This window comes from Pollicipes pollicipes, unplaced genomic scaffold, assembly GCF_011947565.3.
Source record: "Pollicipes pollicipes isolate AB1234 unplaced genomic scaffold, Ppol_2.1 Scaffold_7261;HRSCAF=8764_pilon_pilon_pilon, whole genome shotgun sequence".
Classification (NCBI taxonomy): domain Eukaryota; kingdom Metazoa; phylum Arthropoda; class Thecostraca; order Pollicipedomorpha; family Pollicipedidae; genus Pollicipes; species Pollicipes pollicipes.
Genome location: NW_023597054.1, coordinates 17,890,159 through 17,905,780, shown reverse-complemented (window position 1 = coordinate 17,905,780; position 15,622 = coordinate 17,890,159). Strand labels below are relative to the sequence as shown.

Genomic DNA, 15,622 nt, shown 5'->3' with positions numbered 1-15,622 from the left:
GGTAGGTAAGTACCCTCCATCGCCTGAGGATAAGCAAGAAGTCGGTAGTTGCGGTTGTGCAAAATCAGACCGACAAAAGCTAGCGGGGGAAGTACAGACCACCCCGGATGATGGACTAGCATATATACTGAAGTCGCTAAGGCCCCGTGTTTTTGTGCTGGTTAAGACGTTGTCAGCGAAGTATGCGTCGTCTCAGCCCGGTTGACCCCCACTCACTGCGCTGCCTCGGCGCCGCTGGCCACTCGCCCCATCACACGCCTCGCCGTGCTGTGTGCGGGCCCGGCGCTGACGCCGACGCGGTCCGCGTCTGGCGGCAGGCTGGGCGGCGCGGCCGGCAGCCGGCGCCGTGGCCGAGGGCGTGCTCTGCGCCTACCACGCCCAGTCGGCCGGCCCCACCTACTACGACCAGTACGAGCAGGACGGCGCGCCGCTCGGCAAGATCGTCGACGACGGCGCGCACATGCGCTGCTTCTCGGACGCCAGCTACTGCTTCTCGTTGTGGCACGACGTGGCGGGCGGCGACAACACGAGCCAGCGTGCCTTCATCGTGCAGGGTCAGTCAGCGCTCGGCAGGTCACCGTTGCCGTCACAGGCTCGTGAGCGACGAGCTGAAATAGGACCCCACAGGGAGCGTTTCTCTCCTCTACTCGACACAACATGTGTTTTGCGTGAATGCTACTTCATAACCGTTCGAGCTGTTATCCCCTGTGCCAGCTGTCACCAAGCACACATTTGTATCACAAATGGTGCCACTGACTGGTCGGTCGTATGGAGCTGCACTGGCATTGCGAGAGCATCGGCAGCGGTGCGCGAACATGACAGGCGGACGGCTGCTCACACGGAGCCGTCTGACCATGCGGCGCCGTGCTGGCCTCTGCCCGGCAGGCTGCATAAACATCGCGCAGCCGCATGCGCTGTGCGACCAGCCCAGCTGCACGGCGCACGGCGAGAGCTCACGCGGCAACAACACCCGCTTCTGCTGCTGCCACGGCAACCTGTGCAACGTCCAGGTCACCTACGTGCCGCTGCCGGCGGTGGCGGCTACGCCCGACGCGAGCGCCGCGCCACGTACGTCACGTCTGCCGGCTCGGGGCTCTCAGCGGCTGTCACTCGGCACTCCCTCAGAGCACGCCCGGCAGGGGGACACAGAGGTCTCTCACGTCTGCCGGCCCGGGGCTCTCAGCGGCTGTCACTCGGCACTCCCTCAGAGCACGCCCGACAGGGGAACACAGGGACCTCTCACGTCTGCCGGCTCGGGGCTCTCAGCGGCTGTCACTCGGCACTCCCTTAGGTCACACCCGACAGAGGGACCCGAGACCTGGAGGCGGACCATACTGCTGCGTTGTGGGCCATGTGGTTACTCAAATCTCCCTCTCATCTGTGACTGATACTCGTTCCATCGCTCTGCCACTCGAGCATGTGTTCCCATAACGTCTGGTTTTTGCCGCATCGTAAGTCCCACACCACCTCGCTGTTCTATGAGTTGTATCCCTCCCACTGCCCCTACATCAGCACCTGTGTCATTCATCGCTCTATTTTTTTAAGGGGGACCTGTGGTCATACCACCTTCCCCCTTTTGTGCACCTAGTCTGCTTTCCCCCTTTGTTCTACTTGAAGCCATGCATCCTGGAATTCGGGGCCAAACCAGTTCACTTCGTTTTAGACTCTTGGGCCGCACCACCGCCTCCTATACTGTCACCCTCAGTTCTAACACCTATCTCTTTAGACGTCTACGGTCTTATCTCCCTATGCTGTTCTGGGATCGTTTCGGACCGATGCCCGTACCTGAACCACGCCCTACTCGTAATGCTGGGTCGATATGTCCGCTCCATTCCATTAGTATCCAGTCTGTGACGTGGTGAACCCCGTCCGATGACGCCCGCTGTATGTCGCCAGCGCTGGACACGCCCAGCACAGTGGCGGTGGTGTGCGGCTCCCTGGTGTGCGTGCTGCTGGTGCTGGGCGCCGTGCTGTGGCGCTGCCGCGGCTGGTACCGCCGCTCGCCGCACCCGCCGCCGGCCGCCGCCGAGCCCGCCCCCTTCACGCCCACCGTGGACCTGGCCGAGCTGCAGCTGGTCGACGTGATCGGTGAGGGGGCGCCACAGGCGGCGGACCGCGGCCGCCGCTGCCGCTGCCCAGCGGGCTCCGGCATTGGCCTTGTGGGATTCTCCGTGCGCTTGAGAGGTGTTTGCATACATCAACTTTCCCTGAGCTTTCCCGGGTGTGCAAGTTTTGCGAGTCAGCCAGTTCTGTGCAACCGTCCAGATTATACATCACGTCGCATTTCGTTGTCTTATAAATGCACTCGTAAATCATGTTGGATTTCTGTTGAAATATCCCTGAGACATCGTTGATACCACGTGGCAACAGGCCGTAGCCTTCCTTCAGATCAATATCTAAGGAAGGGTTGGGTGCATGTGCGTGTCTGTCCGTTCACGCCGCTGGCGTGCGATTCGCGGTTCCTAAAGGCTTGTCGGCGCCCCCAGGCCGCGGTCGCTACGGCTCCGTACGCAAAGGCCTGCTGTACGGCGAGGACGTGGCCGTCAAGATCTTCCCGGCCTGGTACCGGCACTACTTCATGTCGGAGCGCGACATCTACTCGCTGCCCTGGATGGACCACCCGAGCCTGGCGCACCTGTACGGCGCCGACGAGCGCGTGACCGAGGCGGGCACCGAGTACCTGCTGGTGCTGTCGCACGTGCCGCAGGGCACCGTGCACGACTTTCTCTGCCAGAACACGCTGCAGTTCCAGCAGATGTGCCGCATGGCCATGACGGCCGTCAGCGGGCTGGCGCACCTGCACACGCCCATCGAGCGCAGAGGTGAGACTGGGGCCTCTTGTGGCGCCTCACCAGCACACGCCCATCGAGCGCAGAGGTGAGACTGGGGCCTCTTGTGGCGCCTCACCTGCACACGCCCATCGAGCGCAGAGGTGAGACTGGGGCCTCTTGTGGCGCCTCACCTGCACACGCCCATCGAGCGCAGAGGTGAGACTGGGGCCTCTTGTGGCGCCTCACCTGCACACGCCCATCGAGCGCAGAGGTGAGACTGGGGCCTCTTGTGGCGCCTCACCTGCACACGCCCATCGAGCGCAGAGGTGAGACTGGGGCCTCTTGTGGCGCCTCACCTGCACACGCCCATCGAGCGCAGAGGTGAGACTGGGGCCTCTTGTGGCGCCTTCACCTGCACACGCCCATCGAGCGCAGAGGTGAGACTGGGGCCTCTTGTGTCACCTCACCTGCACACGCCCATCGAGCGCAGAGGTGAGACTGGGGTCTCGTACAGCGCACTCACCTGCACACGCCCATCGAGCGCAGAGGTGAGACTGGGGCCTCTTGTGGCGCCTCACCTGCACACGCCCATCGAGCGCAGAGGTGAGACTGGGGCCTCTTGTGTCGCCTCACCTGCACACGCCCATCGAGCGCAGAGGTGAGACTGGGGCCTCTTGTGGCGCCTCACCTGCACACGCCCATCGAGCGCAGAGGTGAGACTGGGGCCTCTTGTGTCGCCTCACCTGCACACGCCCATCGAGCGCAGAGGTGAGACTGGGGCCTCTTGTGTCACCTCACCTGCACACGCCCATCGAGCGCAGAGGTGAGACTGGGGCCTCTTGTGTCGCCTCACCTGCACACGCCCATCGAGCGCAGAGGTGAGACTGGGGTCTCGTACAGCGCACTCACCTGCACACGCCCATCGAGCGCAGAGGTGAGACTGGGGCCTCTTGTGTCGCCTCACCTGCACACGCCCATCGAGCGCAGAGGTGAGACTGGGGTCTCGTACAGCGCACTCACCTGCACACGCCCATCGAGCGCAGAGGTGAGACTGGGGCCTCTTGTGTCGCCTCACCTGCACACGCCCATCGAGCGCAGAGGTGAGACTGGGGTCTCGTACAGCGCACTCACCTGCACACGCCCATCGAGCGCAGAGGTGAGACTGGGGCCTCTTGTGTCGCCTCACCTGCACACGCCCATCGAGCGCAGAGGTGAGACTGGGGCCTCGTACAGCGCGCTCACCTGCACACGCCCATCGAGCGCAGAGGTGAGACTGGGGCCTCTTGTGGCGCCTCACCTGCACACGCCCATCGAGCGCAGAGGTGAGACTGGGGCCTCGTACAGCGCGCTCACCTGCACACGCCCATCGAGCGCAGAGGTGAGACTGGGGTCTCGTACAGCGCGCTCACCTGCACACGCCCATCGAGCGCAGAGGTGAGACTGGGGTCTCGTACAGCGCGCTCACCTGCACACGCCCATCGAGCGCAGAGGTGAGACTGGGGTCTCGTACAGCGCGCTCACCTGCACACGCCACCGAGCGCGGGTGTGAGACTGGGGCCTCTTGTGTCGCCTCACCTGCACACGCCCATCAAGCGCGGGTGTGAGGCTGGGGCCTCTCACAGCGCGCTCACCTGCACGTACGCATCGAGGGGAGAGGTGAGACTGACTCGGCATCGGAGCGCCGAGGTGATCACTTCTAGGTGCCAATCGAAGACAGGAGATAACTGTCACCAGGCACGCTCGCCAGCGCGCTGTGCGCATGCGCATATGGTACAGATATCTCCCCCCCCCTACACACACACCCATAGGGGTCAGGGATGAGCGTTCTCGCCTTCGCACTTCCCAGCACCGTAACAATGCGTCTTTGCCGTGTTGTTGTGTTGCTTGCCACCTGGCTCGGTGTACTGTTATTTTCTTGTCAGCACTATTACGGCGCACGTCACCCATGGGGTCATTGGCGGCGCATTGACCTGAGTGACTAAGACATTGATGACAGTCTGCTGACATAGTTCTGATTATAGTTGCGTTGACATAGGTTCTTAACAATAAGACATGGGCGCAACTAATACAGTTGACGCGCCCTTTAAACTCAGTAACTGACTTACTAACCCCGACGGATCGTGAACTGTTTTCTTGTGCTGTGACGGAGCAGGTGCAACACCTGAGCTTCTGTCGCTGCTGTGGCTGTGTAACTGCTGTTCCTTTCCTGTGCCGTGGCCGTGTATTTGATGACCGGCTGCCGCATCTCAGCGTGACCGGCGTTTGTCGTATCGCTGTGGTCTGCCAGCAGCGGATGCCGACGTGTCTGTGACTGAGCGCGGTGCCGCGCCCGTGACCCGTGTGACGGAGCGGTCGCCGCCGCCGCCGCAGGCCTCGTCAAGCCGGCCGTGGCGCACAGGGACGTCAACAGTCGCAACATCCTGGTGCGAGCCGACGGCTCCTGCTGCATCTGCGACCTCGGCTTCGCCATGAAGATCAGCGACGGACGGTGCTTCACCAACGGCGAGGAGCAGAACGCCGAAACTACCTCGCTGACAGACGTGAGTGCTGACCCCGGCTGACAGACGTGAGTACTGACCTCGGCTGACAGACGTGAGAACTGACCCCGGCTGACAGACGTGAGAACTGACCCCGGCTGACAGACGTGAGTACTGACACCGGCTGACAGACGTGAGTACCGACGCCGGCTGACAGACGTGAGCACTGACCTCGGCCGACAGACGTGAGTACTGACCCCGGCTGGCGACGTGAGTACTGGCTCCGGCTGGGAGATGCTCCGGCTGACAGACGTGACTTCTGGCTCCGGCTGGCAGAGGCTCCGGCTGGCAGACGTGAGCTCTGACCCCGGCTGACAGACATGAGTACTGACCTCCCCTTCCCCCCCCCCCCCCCCCCCCCCCGGTTGACTCACGTAGGGCCGTTAGGACCATGTGTCCATGATATGTATCCATGTTGCTATGTGGTTTGTGTTCCGTGATCACACTCTGCGTGTCGCCGGACGCAGTTATCAGCCGTGTCCTTGTCGAGACCTCTGTGTTCCTCGGTGTCAGTCGTACCCACGCTGACATACCGTCTGCGCCCTTTCTCCAGGTGGGCACGCTGCGGTACATGGCGCCCGAAGTGCTGGAGGGGGCGCTGAACCTGCGCGATTGCGAGACCTCGCTCAAGCAGGTGGACATGTACGCCATGGCGCTGGTGCTCTGGGAGATGGCTACGCGCTGCGCCGACCTCTACCAGGGCCTGGACGTACCGCAGTACCGGCTGCCGTTCGAGGCCGAGATCGGTGAGTGGCGCGGGGGCGCGGCTCCGCGGCTCCACAGCGGCCGAGTGGTGCGGTGCAAACGTGTCAGGGGTGAGGTGCAGACCGGTCGGTTCGTGGCTCGGTACAGCAACCAGGGAGCTAGAATCGCTTTTGAACTAGGGTGGGAGTGAAAAATTCCGTCCCAAAAAGACCGCGCAGGAGTGAACAAATCAGTTCACAAAAGATGAAACTTATGATCTCGTGACTGGTGCTTCAGCAAACAAAGACATCTGTTTCAAGTTGGCATGGACATAATATCAGAAACCTGACAAAACTGTTTTGTTTTTTAACATCTTAGGCCATTACGGTGAAACAGAATACATTAAAGCATCGTAAATTTATGACAGTGTGATGAGCATAAAAATTATTAACACCAATAATTTGATGCCGCACTTTGTTCTTACCTTCCACAGCACTTTTAACACGAAACAAAGCAAAGGAATTCAATAACAAAATAACAGCAGAAGATTCAGCAACCATAAAACACCCAAACAAAAAAACCTTGGACTCCTGCACATCAGCCCATCACCAAGGCAAACATAATAGACATACGTCTGGCTTCTGTTAGGATGGGGTCAGGGAAAACAAACATTTTGTCACTGTTTCTTGCAAAACACCAATGTTTATTTCCATGAAAGTAGCCTAACTATGCCTAACCTAAAGAGGCCTTACTTCATCTCATCCTGTCTAACCTGTTTGTGTCACAGCAGCAGTTGTGAGTTACTGATTCTTGCACAATTCCTATTGCCACTTGCCATGCACTTAACCAACTTAATGTAACTTAGAGTAGCCCATATATTGAACATCATCTCAACTCACCTATCCGTTGACAGCAGCACTTGTAATACAAACATGATAAAGCAAATTTTTGGCTGATTTCAACATGCATTTTTATTCAGTTCATTTGTGTATGCTTGTTGACATCAGGAAACGTTAACCTATGTCAAGGGCAGTAATGGGTATGTTCCACAAAACAATCTCTCTTCTCGAAAAGTAACATAACTTTTAGATGACCATGCCAGTATTGCTGCTTGCCTTTTCAGCTGCAGCAGACATCTATTTAGGCTTGTTCATTCATATTTAATGACAAAGTTTGAGATGTTGGCTGCACATTTTAAATGGGTTGGTCTGACTATTTGTTACATATTAATATTTAGCTCATATTATAATTACCATGCAGCTTAGAGTATCCCTGTGTTAAAAAGATAGTGCCTTTATACAATACACTCATTTGCCAGTCAGCAAACCATGACAACTTTAGAAAACATCTGGTTAAAGGAGCCACGAGGGTGCACTTTAAGACATTTGGGGCAAACAATAAAGAATATGGAACAAAATAAGCCATTTGCATGCCTTGTGACATCATAATTTGTCTTATGACAAAACTGGATGGATTAAAACAGAAAATGGATAACTCTGGCTACTAATCATGTGTTGAAAGCATGTAAGGTAAGCAATTACTTGGTCCACAGGAGACTTATTGGCTTCTTCCTGCTCCCCCAAAACAAAAAAGTCAGTACCTTTTGCATGGTCTGCTGGCAGACAGAGTCATCCCACTCACCCTCAATATCAATCATACCCACCAACCTACAAGATTAAAATGCGAAACAAGTAAGAGGTGTGCTTGGTAAACATCTCCAGAGGGCAGAATTTCGCCATCAAACACCTCGGTATTAGCTGCGTCAGGTCTGTCCCAAAGCTCTGTATAGCAGCATTTGGATAGCCTTGTCAGGCAGCCTGGCGAGTTGGACACCCGAAAGGCTTAGATTTATCATTATTGAGCACCGCCATGAACCAAGAAAACTGTTAACCAAGGGTTTAACGGGGCAAAAATGTCGTTAAAAGTAAGTTCCGTGCTTCAAATTTTCTCCTTCATTCCCTGTGAATCGTTCACTCTTGGGTGCGTATCAAACATGTTTGGGCGGCTGGCGAATTAATCCAATTTATGTATGAAATACGTACGAGTTTGAAGTTGGAGCATCTTGCAGAGAAATTGGTCAACATTTTAAGCAACAGATGGTACCTATAAAGGCAATGAAAAAGGAAGGAAGAATAAAGTGGTGTCACACTCGTATAGTGCCAAGAACAACAAAAGTAGCTGAATAAATATAAAAACTGATACTTTTCTGGAAAAATTTTGTTATCAGGTGATTTGACTTAAAACCTGTTAACATAAGTGCTCAAATGGTGATATTCGTCTTGTAAATTTAATTTAGAAGACATTTCTTAAACTTTTCACTCCCGCATTTCGAGAGTGGTGCAATTTAGTGATCAAGTTTCCTCGCGAAAAAAGAAGTACGTGGAGTAAAATTCTCTACCAGGCCTTGCTAGTGTTTGCACCAGGCTCCGCTTTCGTGGTGTGGTGGTGAGACTAAAAAAACAGGGGATGCATGAAAACCTTGCATTTGGCACACAGCTGCCGATTGTGATACATTTTGTAAACAAACCAAACTTAATGCGTGCAAGCGGCTGGAGTCGCTGGGGTTCCTGGGCTTGAAGGTACCTGGCGCCTGTGCTCTGTACATACATAGACATGATTCAGATGTAGGTGAGGTAAGGCATAGCCAGAGGTGTCCAGGTTCTGTGGAGCCTCGTTTATGCTTGGTGATATCAAGTGAGCTCGGTGTTGGATAACATCTGAAAACCTCAGAAAGGGAAATAGGGGTTTGGTATGTGCGATTAGACAGTGTCAGGCAGGAGTGAAAATTCACATAAAACATGGGGAAAAGGAGTTAAAAATTTCTCCTCATAGGGTGTTGCTTTACACCCAAAGTCGGCAAGTCTAGGACACTGCTCGTGCCCGTCTCGTCTACCTGCTGACGGCTTGAGTGCATCACAAGCCAGCAAACGGCTACGTATCGGTCATGCCAACGTACAATCGCTCGTGTCATCTGACAAGACCGACAGCGTGCTAGACCGGCGACCTAGCCCGGCATGTGATCCTCCAGTGGGTACTTGGGCACGCGGCATGGGGAGGCAGGGCAGGGCCGACCAGTCTGCCGGCGGGACAGCGACAGAGGGCGAGCACGGAGATGTGCTGCCGGACCTGGTCAGCGGCGGCGCAACGCTGAAAACGGTTGTCATAGGTTGATCCGTCTCGCGAGCGGCGACCTATCCTCGCCCGTCAGCCTGCCCGGGCCCCGGCATTTGCACCCAGACGCTCCGGTGCCGGCTGTTAGCGGATCTACAAGGACGGGCTGACGGACGACCTGCACGGCAGTGATTTGGCGGGGGCCCCCGACGGCTCCACACTGGGGCCAGCCAGACATGTCGCAACACCCCACCGGGCGTCCCACCTGCACTGAGCAGGACCAGCGGCTGTCGGCTGCACCTAATCAGTGGTGTAGTGCACACCGGCGTACATCTGAAGGTGTTCACGGGTCCGACGGCCGACTGGCAATTGGGGTGACATCAGGCGGCTCCACAAATGACGGCGGTGACGTCACATATGACGGCTCCACGAATGGCGGCGATGGTGTCAAGTCTGGCGGTCCGCGCTGGGTGGCAATGACGTCACATGTGACTGCAGTGTGGCAGGGGCCAAAGCGAAAGCACAGTTTGAGCGAAAACTACCGGATGCCTTTGACCACTGAGGATTTGCCTGAACATCGGGTGGCGTCAATTTGTACGAGGTTTTCGGAGTTATACTCCTGATATTCTTTATTATCATGCTAGCTTAACATGATATTCGAAAATCAGAGTGACAAATTTGCGATCTCGTGATCTTCTGAGGGTTTGTCGCAAAGGTTTGTTAGGGAAAATGGTCGTCGCATATGGTTATGTTCAGAGCTCTTGGCATCTTCAACCAGCGGCCTCTGATTTAATATAACCAACATCCAATAAATCGTGACAACAGTATAAAGTTGAGGATAGCTGGCACGTCCCGAAGTTCTGGCATTCTATTCGTGCGTATCACACCAGGCTTCCTACAACGAAAATCTATCCCAGAACTTCACCGCACGAAAATGTACAGCAGAGTATCGCCCTCAAGTGCACGGCGTTATTCTACGCTTAAGCGTCGTAATGCGCACTTCTTCAGAATCTGCGGACATAATGGATAGGTAGCGCGGTTTGCGAACAATTGTGTGTGACGGCAAATTCAGATGCAGCTTGTGTGACCCCGACGATGTATTCTCATGTTGGGTGGATTATGCAACTATGCGTAAATGGCCTGAATTTAGACTGGGTTACATAATCATGTGTTAAAACATGTCTCGTGTTGATATGCCGTATTAGCTAGAGTCATGCATAACAAATCAGGATAACAAAGATCGCGATAGACTATTAAGTACCAAGAAGATGCCAGAACATTTGCATGTTTTGCTTTCACTTCGTCTTAAAAAAGCAACAAGACAAACAAGAGCACCAGCGGGACGGAAAGAGCGAAGCAAACGGGGACAGCGTCTGACAGCAATTTCTCAACGTGAGCTCTTGTCACGCTTCATTTGGCCGGAAACGCGTCTCAGCGAAATCCCCGCTTAACAATCCTGGACCGTTTCATTCTTATTCCCGAACTACGTTATGCCCGAATCATATGCATATTCTGGTATGTCCTGTTTGGCATATCTTTTAGAGTTAACGGAGCATGTTATCAGTCAGATAGATGAAGGCAGTAGTTTAGGTGTTGTGGATCTAGATTTTAGTAAAGCGGTTGATAAGGTGCCACACCAACGTCTCCTATATCAATTAAAATTGCATGGTATTAAGGGAAAATTATTGGCCGGCTAAGGGTTTGGATGTTGTAAGGAAACGAAGGGTACAAAAACGGTACAAAATATCACTGGGCGCTAGTAGAGAGTCGGGTTACACAGAGGTGGGCATTGGGCTCTTTGCTCTTTACTACTTTTGTGAATGGCGCTAAGATAGGATTAGTGAGTAAGGTGCTAATATTTGCTGGCGATATTGAATTGATAGGACTGTCGAAAAATAAGATTAGGTGAAACGAATTCAACTTGACTTAAATAAGCTCGTATCTGAGCTTCTCTGTGCCAGATATCATTCAATTGTGATGCGTATAAGGTGATTTATTTATGTAATTTTAGCAGTGAGGATATTAGCTATGAAATGGGAGGCCAAGAGTTAGACCAGATCGAGGAAGAGAGGGCTTAAGGGTTATAATTTCGGGGATCTAAAGGGTGAAAAACAGTGTGGGGTTGCTGGGAGTAAGGCACTTCGGATGCTGGGACTTATTAACAGGAATGTCCATTACAAGAGTAGGAATATTGTCAAAAGGTTGTACTTGTTTATGTCAAACCGCGGCAAGAGTTTTGTACACAGGCTTGGTCCCATGCTTCCAAAAAGATGTAGATCGACTCGAAAGAGTGCAGCAAAAAACAACCAGGATTATAAATGGGATTGGCGACTGAGAACATAAGAATAGGCTTAGCGCCTTGGATTTGTATTCACTGAAATATGGTATACTTGGGGGGGGGGGGCGGGGCGGATAGAGGCATGCAGTATTATGAAAGCGATAGACACGGTAGATCTACATGGAGGCCTGGAAATTAGGCCGAAACATAGAGGAAACCAGTTTCATTTAGCAAACGTGGGAGAAGAACTATGAAGAGGCAGATGCCATTTAGTCAAGAAGAAGTAAACCATTGGAATGGGTTGATAAACGGAGTTTTAGAAAGCCCCTCTCTAGCGACATTCAAAAACGGTTTGGACAAATTCTATCGGTCTAAGGATCTCATTTATAGCGAAGTTCATGCAGGGCAGGTGGTAGGATTAGTTTCGAGGATGTGTACAGAACCTGAGATAGGCCAACCTCGATGGGTCTTTGTGGCTCTTTGTTGGCCAGATCTCTTAATGTCTTTATGTCTTCGTGTTTGACCCGTGAAAAGCGAGTCACACTCGTGACCATGAGCACTGGGTTGAAACGAAAACGGGTGTTCTCACATGTTATGATCGCTTGGTATGCGTTCAACCCTTAACTCCTGGTATATTGAAGATCGGTTATTCGCGGCATTTTTCGTTCGTATGCGCGAGTCTATCGCCGCATCATGAGTCATGAGGCATGACAAAATTCAACAAACCAGAACATTGGCAGGATAGGAAGCGCCGAATGTGGGCTGACGGCGTTTTGACAGTGGACAAAACAAAACACTGAGTCTAGCGAAAAGAATCAATGCGAGTTTGTATGATGTTATCGCAAGCGGTGTATGGTATCGCCACAAACTGCCAGGAACAGAATACCAAAACACGCGACGCATATGATTTGCGCGGACAATGATTGATGGCGCGGCCGACGTCGGAAGAAGCCGGAGAGTTGCCGACTCACGCCTCGTCTCCGGCCCATGCGTCGGTTTTGTCGTCGTTCTCCGGTCACGCCGCCCGTGGCCCTGCCCAGTATTGATGATCGCCGCTTAGCAGACTGACGCCGGCCGCCGCAGACAATGCTCGGCCATGACCTCATTTGCATACCCCGCGCCGATCGCGCGCCTGGCGCTTTAATGTCACGCTTCGCCTTGGTTCTTGTTGCGGCGGACAGGGAGGGACGAGTGTTCAGCCTTGGCTGCCGTCCTGTTCCTGGGCGTCCGCCGCTGGCGGTGGCACAGATCTCGCCGATTCCGCCACGGGTCGTCCGTCGCAGCCGTTTGTGGCGTCGGCCGCGCCGCATTGTTCATGACGGAAACGTGGCCACGGCTTGCAGCCGGCCGACTGGTCCCGCATTTGGGACCGAGTGTCGTAACCGCGGGAGATGGACGCGTTGCTATGGAAGCTGATCACCTGCTCCCGACCTGTTTGTCCCAGCTGTCCGTGTTCCCGCGTCCACAGCTCTGCCGTCTGATTGCTTCTGACCCCGCGTCGGCAGCTGTCATACACACGGGCGCGACTGGATTTCGGCCACCTCGACTCCTCTTGCATAATGAGTGTTCTCGCTCGAACAGCCGTGCTGAGGCTCACAGCCGCTCTCCGTGTGCCGGCAGGCTCGCACCCGTCGTTCGACCAGATGCAGGTACTGGTGGCGCGCAACCGCGCCCGCCCGCTCTTCCCCGACGTCTGGAAGGAGACGAACCCGGCGCTGCGCCAGCTGCGCGAGACCATCGAGGACAGCTGGGACCAGGACGGCGAGGCGCGCCTGACTGCGCTCTGCATGCTCGAGCGCATCACCGAGCTGCCGCTGCTCTGGGAGCGCTACAAGGGTGAGACGGCCGCGCAGACCATCTCGGATGTAGGGGCGAGGCGGGCGTGAAGGCTTTGTACTTCTACGGTAGAGAAACGACGCCACGGCAGGAAACGCCGCGTGCTGAGTGAGCTTCGGTTACGGCTTGTGATCTAGCGTCGCTTGATTGTCTTGTTTGCGCTGACTGCAGAAAAAGGGTCCGTTTTATAGGCTCTAGACCGCACCAGCATATGCGGTGCCGCTGTAAGTATCCTTTGCTGTTCAATGTGCATGATCACGTCAAACCGTGTGCAGGTGCATGATCGTGTGCTCCTTTGTCGCCGGAAATAACACTTGCTTTTCGAATTGCGCTTCAGGGAGCGTGCATTCAGCTGTCATATCTCGTTTGTTCTCTCTTCACAAAGGTGCTGTTGTACTGTTCGGGTTAGCGGAGTGTAAGCCTGATAGTGCTGACGGAGATGTTCATCATTAGCCGCGTCCAGGATTCCCCGTTGTATAACATCCTGAGAGCTTCCACGTCTGTTACCATGTTAATAACGCACAGTATTGTACTCACGTATTATATTATGACGCGCGTATATTGCTGATACATGTATATAGGTAATATATAAAGCTATATATATATATATATATATATATATATATATATATATAGCTATATATAGATGTATATGTATATGTATATATACATATACATATACATATATATATATAGCTATATATAGATGTATATGTATATGTATATATATATATATATATATATATATATATATAAAAAGCCTTAATAAACTGTGGGGTGCTCGCGCCATGCATGAATAGGTATGGCCTGTGAGATCCGGCCAGTGATCCTCGGCCGCTGACGTGAATGTGCCCCGGGACAGGTAACCTGGGCATGACAAACCCGCTGCCGACGCTGAACCTGGTGAGCCAGCAGCCGGAGCCGGACAAGGTCAAGTCGGATGTGAACGTGACGAACGCGGACGCGCACGACACCGACCTGTCGGAGGCCACGGCCGAGACGCTGCTCACCCTGTCGCCGGATCAGGAGATGAACCGTACGTCGCCGTGCGCGCGGCTGGCCCGGGGCCGTGCCCGCAGCTGGGGTGGGCATAACGTTGCCGGGGCTGGGGGGGGGGGGGGGGGGGGGAGGCGGAGGCGGAGGCGGAGGCGGAGGCGGAGGCGGAGGCGGAGGCGGAGGCGGGTGGGTGGGAGACAGTGTGTGTTGCGGGCCGGACTATTCTGGAACTGTATACAAAGCACAGCTGATGAGCCGAGGCGGTTGCTAACACAGTGTTCAGCCTTGATGTTCAGTGTTCGAGTGGGTTTTTTTTTGGGGGGGGGGGATTCACTAACAGTGAATGAGGGTGACATGTACCGGCATGCCTGGAGTCGTTTGACGCGATGCGGGGATGCAACGCAGGCCGTTTGTCGCACTAAGATTGGAGTTTTGACGCGGGTGGTGCTGTAGCGCTGCTGAAGTCGGCCCGCTCCAGGGGCTGGGTTGTGTCGGTGCGAGCTGAGTGGTGTGATGGCAGGGTGTCCACCTCACCCCGTCTGACCCGGTGCACGCCCGCCGCCAGTGCGCAACTCTCAGCTGTCCGGGCCGCAGTACGCCTCTCAGATCCAGCCGCACCAGGGCCGCAACCCGTGCATCGAGCGCAACCTGGCCAGCGCAGAGTCCTCCGACTACCTGGTGGACGGCAACACGCTGGTGGAGCGGACGGCGCGGCCGCAGCACGGGCTCACGCCGGCGCCAAACGGCGTCGTGCCTGCCGAGTGGCAGGCGCTGCTGCCGCCGGCCGAGCCGGCCGGCGCGCCGGCGCCTGCGCTCCGTGCCGCGCCCATCCCCATCGTGCAGAACGCGGTGCGCGGCGGCGGCGGCGGCGACGGCGAGCAGGACGGCGCGGCGGCCGACGGCGGCAGCGGCGCTGGCGCTGGCGGCGGCGGAGGCGGCGGCGGTGGCGGCTGGCTAGGACGGCTGCGCGCGGCGCTGCCCGGCCACCGCCGCCGCGCGCCGTCATCCGTACCGTTGCAGCCCGTGCTGCCCTCCAAGACGGTGAACGTGGACGCGGAGGGCGGCGGCGGCGGCGGCGGTGGTGGTGGTGGTGGCGGCGGCGACTGCAGCGTCGCCGCGCCGGGTCGACCGCACTCGCTGCCGCTGCAGCAGCTGTCCACCTAGGCGCGCCGACGCCAACCGGCCCGCGCCCAACGCCGCCGCCGGCGGTGTTACTCAGAGGGGGCCGACTGGTGGGCCGCGGGCCCACGCCGCTCATCCATGGGCAGCCCGACGTCACAGGAACTGGCGAGCATGTAGCTGGCTCTGGCTCTGAGCTGGAGCCGGACTGTGATAGTGCTGGACTGCTCTCTGTTGAAGACTTGTCCTGGTGGGCTGGCGCAGCCCCGCGCTGACGCCAGCTCCCGCCA

The 15,622-nt window shown here is 55.6% G+C and overlaps 1 protein-coding gene across 1 annotated transcript in view; it reads left to right on the top strand.

Moving 5' to 3' along the window:
• Positions 1 to 15,377, top strand: part of LOC119111123 (bone morphogenetic protein receptor type-2) — a 39,406-nt gene extending 24,029 nt beyond the window's left edge. The window contains exons 6-15 of the mRNA XM_037234953.1: positions 339 to 554; positions 886 to 1,034; positions 2,031 to 2,088; positions 2,487 to 2,822; positions 5,142 to 5,311; positions 5,862 to 6,054; positions 13,002 to 13,217; positions 14,080 to 14,253; positions 14,779 to 14,996; positions 15,363 to 15,377. Coding sequence (XP_037090848.1) covers positions 339 to 554; positions 886 to 1,034; positions 2,031 to 2,088; positions 2,487 to 2,822; positions 5,142 to 5,311; positions 5,862 to 6,054; positions 13,002 to 13,217; positions 14,080 to 14,253; positions 14,779 to 14,996; positions 15,363 to 15,377 — 1,745 coding nt within the window. The remainder of the gene's footprint in view (positions 1 to 338; positions 555 to 885; positions 1,035 to 2,030; positions 2,089 to 2,486; positions 2,823 to 5,141; positions 5,312 to 5,861; positions 6,055 to 13,001; positions 13,218 to 14,079; positions 14,254 to 14,778; positions 14,997 to 15,362) is intronic.
• The last annotated feature ends 245 nt before the right edge of the window (positions 15,378 to 15,622 follow it).